The sequence below is a fragment of the Notothenia rossii genome (genome assembly GCF_949606895.1).
Source record: "Notothenia rossii genome assembly, contig: scaffold_132, whole genome shotgun sequence".
Taxonomy (NCBI): domain Eukaryota; kingdom Metazoa; phylum Chordata; class Actinopteri; order Perciformes; family Nototheniidae; genus Notothenia; species Notothenia rossii.
The window spans coordinates 26,258-31,257 of NW_027640307.1; the positions used below are offsets into that span (position 1 = coordinate 26,258).

At 37.9% G+C, this 5,000-nt stretch overlaps 2 protein-coding genes across 3 annotated transcripts in view; both read right to left on the reverse strand.

Annotated features, from left to right (window-relative positions):
- LOC307026818 (calcium/calmodulin-dependent protein kinase type II subunit alpha) overlaps positions 1–5,000 on the reverse strand; it is a 57,388-nt gene that overhangs the window by 23,237 nt on the left and 29,151 nt on the right. The gene's annotated exons all lie outside the window — the stretch shown is intronic.
- LOC307026815 (calcium/calmodulin-dependent protein kinase type II subunit alpha-like) overlaps positions 1–5,000 on the reverse strand; it is a gene marked incomplete at its 3' end in the record, with an annotated part of 7,650 nt that overhangs the window by 217 nt on the left and 2,433 nt on the right. Inside the window, exons 2-4 of the mRNA XM_079694949.1 lie at positions 1,346–1,394; positions 1,187–1,262; positions 7–83 (exon numbers count right to left, since the gene is read on the reverse strand). Coding sequence (XP_079551075.1) covers positions 7–83; positions 1,187–1,262; positions 1,346–1,394 — 202 coding nt within the window. The remainder of the gene's footprint in view (positions 1–6; positions 84–1,186; positions 1,263–1,345; positions 1,395–5,000) is intronic.

The window sequence follows — 5,000 nt, forward strand, 5'->3', positions numbered from 1 at the left end:
AAAAGCGGTGGAAGTCCAGGCCTTCGACCAGATTCCCCAGAGCCTCGGGTTCAAAGGCCGTCACAGAGGGGTCGCACATCTTACTGCAGGAAGCACAGGGTTTTCACAATAAGAGCATATCTGACTGCAGGAAGCACAGGCTTTTCACAATAAGAGCACATCTTACTGCAGGAAGCACAGGCTTTTCACAATAAGAGCACATCTGACTGCAGGAAGCACAGGGTTTTCACAATAAGAGCATATCTGACTGCAGGAAGCACAGGGTTTTCACAATAAGAGCACATCTGACTGCAGGAAGCACAGGGTTTTCACAATAAGAGCATATCTGACTGCAGGAAGCACAGGGTTTTCACAATAAGAGCACATCTGACTGCAGGAAGCACAGGCTTTTCACAATAAGAGCACATCTGACTGCAGGAAGCACAGGCTTTTCACAATAAGAGCACATCTGACTGCAGGAAGCACAGGCTTTTCACAATAAGAGCATATCTGACTGCAGGAAGCACAGGCTTTTCACAATAAGAGCACATCTGACTGCAGGAAGCACAGGCTTTTCACAATAAGAGCACATCTGACTGCAGGAAGCACAGGCTTTTCACAATAAGAGCACATCTGACTGCAGGAAGCACAGGCTTTTCACAATAAGAGCACATCTGACTGCAGGAAGCACAGGCTTTTCACAATAAGAGCATATCTGACTGCAGGAAGCACAGGCTTTTCACAATAAGAGCACATCTGACTGCAGGAAGCACAGGCTTTTCACAATAAGAGCATATCTGACTGCAGGAAGCACAGGGTTTTCACAATAAGAGCACATCTGACTGCAGGAAGCACAGGCTTTTCACAATAAGAGCACATCTGACTGCAGGAAGCACAGGCTTTTCACAATAAGAGCACATCTTACTGCAGGAAGCACAGGCTTTTCACAATAAGAGCACATCTGACTGCAGGAAGCACAGGCTTTTCACAATAAGAGCACATCTGACTGCAGGAAGCACAGGCTTTTCACAATAAGAGCACATCTTACTGCAGGAAGCACAGGGTTTTCACAATAAGAGCACAGACTACTGCAGGAAGCACAGGCTTTTCACAATAAGAGCACATCTGACTGCAGGAAGCACAGGCTTTTCACAATAAGAGCACAGACTACTCCACAATGGGTGGATTTTCACAATAAGAGTCTTACGTGTAGCTCTCAAAGTCTCCGTTGCTGATCGCCTCGATGAGCTGCTCCGTCACTTTAATGATGTCCTGCTTCCTCACTGAGCGACACACAGAATAATAACAATAATCAATAATAAATAATAACAATAATAATAACAATAATAAAGACGGCTTTGTTTACCTCTGGTGTCTTCGTCCTCGATGGTGGTGTTGGTGCTCTCAGATGATTCCTACAACAACAAAAACACCAGCTCACACGGCCATCTGATTGGCTGAAAAACTTTAAGAAGGCGGGTCTTATCTAATACGAGCCAATCAGGTGGTTGAACAGAGTTTGGAGGATTATATTGTGAATGGGAAGTAGTGGAGTACAAATACCTGTACTTTCTACTTCTTACATGTTGAACTCAAATACCTGTACTTTCTACTTCTTACATGTTGAACTCAAATACCTGTACTTTCTACTTCTTACATGTTGAACTCAAATACCTGTACTTTCTACTTCTTACATGTTGAACTCAAATACCTGTACTTTCTACTTCTTACATGTTGAACTCAAATACCTGTACTTTCTACTTCTTACATGTTGAACTCAAATACCTGTACTTTCTACTTCTTACATGTTGAACTCAAATACCTGAACTTTCTACTTCTTACATGTTGAACACAAATACCTGAACTTTCTACTTCTTACATGTTGAACTCAAATACCTGTACTTTCTACTTCTTACATGTTGAACTCAAATACCTGTACTTTCTACTTCTTACATGTTGAACTCAAATACCTGTACTTTCTACTTCTCACATGTTGAACACAAATACCTGAACTTTCTACTTCTTACATGTTGAACACAAATACCTGTACTTTCTACTTCCTACATGTTGAACACAAATACCTGTACTTTCTACTTCTCACATGTTGAACTCAAATACCTGTACTTTCTACTTCTTACATGTTGAACTCAAATACCTGAACTTTCTACTTCTTACATGTTGAACTCAAATACCTGTACTTTCTACTTCTTACATGTTGAACTCAAATACCTGTACTTTCTACTTCTTACATGTTGAACTCAAATACCTGAACTTTCTACTTCTTACATGTTGAACACAAATACCTGAACTTTCTACTTCTTACATGTTGAACTCAAATACCTGTACTTTCTACTTCTTACATGTTGAACTCAAATACCTGTACTTTCTACTTCTTACATGTTGAACTCAAATACCTGTACTTTCTACTTCTCACATGTTGAACACAAATACCTGTACTTTCTACTTCTCACATGTTGAACACAAATACCTGTACTTTCTACTTCTCACATGTTGAACACAAATACCTGTACTTTCTACTTCTTACATGTTGAACACAAATACCTGTACTTTCTACTTCTTACATGTTGAACTCAAATACCTGTACTTTCTACTTCTTACATGTTGAACACAAATACCTGTACTTTCTACTTCTTACATGTTGAACACAAATACCTGTACTTTCTACTTCTTACATGTTGAACACAAATACCTGTACTTTCTACTTCCTACATGTTGAACACAAATACCTGTACTTTCTACTTCTCACATGTTGAACACAAATACCTGTACTTTCTACTTCTTACATGTTGAACACAAATACCTGTACTTTCTACTTCCTACATGTTGAACACAAATACCTGTACTTTCTACTTCTTACATGTTGAACACAAATACCTGTACTTTCTACTTCTTACATGTTGAACACAAATACCTGTACTTTCTACTTCTCACATGTTGAACTCAAATACCTGTACTTTCTACTTCTCACATGTTGAACTCAAATACATGTACTTTCTACTTCTCACATGTTGAACTCAAATACCTGTACTTTCTACTTCTTACATGTTGAACTCAAATACCTGTACTTTCTACTTCTTACATGTTGAACACAAATACCTGTACTTTCTACTTCTCACATGTTGAACACAAATACCTGTACTTTCTACTTCTTACATGTTGAACTCAAATACCTGTACTTTCTACTTCTTACATGTTGAACTCAAATACCTGTACTTTCTACTTCTTACATGTTGAACTCAAATACCTGTACTTTCTACTCCTTACATGTTGAACACAAATACCTGTACTTTCTACTTCTTACATGTTGAACTCCATTCCTGTACTTTCTACTTCTCACATGTTGAACTCAAATACCTGTACTTTCTACTTCTTACATGTTGAACTCAAATACCTGTACTTTCTACTTCTTACATGTTGAACTCAAATACCTGTACTTTCTACTTCTTACATGTTGAACACAAATACCTGTACTTTCTACTTCTTACATGTTGAACTCAAATACCTGTACTTTCTACTTCTTACATGTTGAACTCAAATACCTGTACTTTCTACTTCTTACATGTTGAACTCAAATACCTGTACTTTCTACTTCTTACATGTTGAACTCAAATACCTGTACTTTCTACTTCTTACATGTTGAACTCAAATACCTGTACTTTCTACTTCTTACATGTTGAACTCAAATACCTGTACTTTCTACTTCTTATATGTTGAACTCAAATACCTGTACTTTCTACTTCTCACATGTTGAACACAAATACCTGTACTTTCTACTTCTCACATGTTGAACTCAAATACCTGTACTTTCTACTTCTTACATGTTGAACTCAAATACCTGTACTTTCTACTTCTCACATGTTGAACTCAAATACCTGTACTTTCTACTTCTTACATGTTGAACCCAAATACCTGTACTTTCTACTTCTCACATGTTGAACTCAAATACCTGTACTTTCTACTTCTTACATGTTGAACTCAAATACCTGTACTTTCTACTTCTTACATGTTGAACTCAAATACCTGTACTTTCTACTTCTTACATGTTGAACTCAAATACCTGTACTTTCTACTTCTTACATGTTGAACTCAAATACCTGTACTTTCTACTTCTTACATGTTGAACTCAAATACCTGTACTTTCTACTTCTTACATGTTGAACTCAAATACCTGTACTTTCTACTTCTTACATGTTGAACTCAAATACCTGTACTTTCTACTTCTTACATGTTGAACACAAATACCTGTACTTTCTACTTCTTACATGTGTACTTCTACTTGAGTACAGGATGTGTGTACTTCTGTTTGAGTACAGGATGTGTGTACTTCTACCTGAGTACAGGATGTGTGTACTTCTACTTGAGTACAGGATGTGTGTATTTCTACTTGAGTACAGGATGTGTGTACTTCTACTTGACGAAAGGATGTGTACTTTTACTTGAGTAAAGGATGTGTGTACTTCTACTTGAGTAAAGGATGTGTGTACTTCTACCTGAGTACAGGATGTGTGTACTTCTACTTGAGTACAGGATGTGTGTACTTCTACTTGAGTACAGGATGTGTGTATTTCTACTTGAGTACAGGATGTGTGTACTTCTACCTGAGTACAGGATGTGTGTACTTCTACTTGACGAAAGGATGTGTGTACTTCTACTTGAGTACAGGATGTGTGTACTTCTACTTGACGAAAGGATATGTGTACTTCTACTTGAGTACAGGATGTGTGTACTTCTACTTGACTAAAGGATGTGTGTACTTCTACTTGAGTACAGGATGTGTGTACTTCTACTTGAGTACAGGATGTGTGTACTTCTACCTGAGTACAGGATGTGTGTACTTCTACTTGAGTAAAGGATGTGTGTACTTCTAGTGGGGAAAGGATGTGTACTTCTACTTGAGTACAGGATGTGTGTACTTCTACTTGAGTACAGGATGTGTGTACTTCTACCTGAGTACAGGATGTGTGTACTTCTACTTGAGTAAAGGATGTGTGTACTTCTAG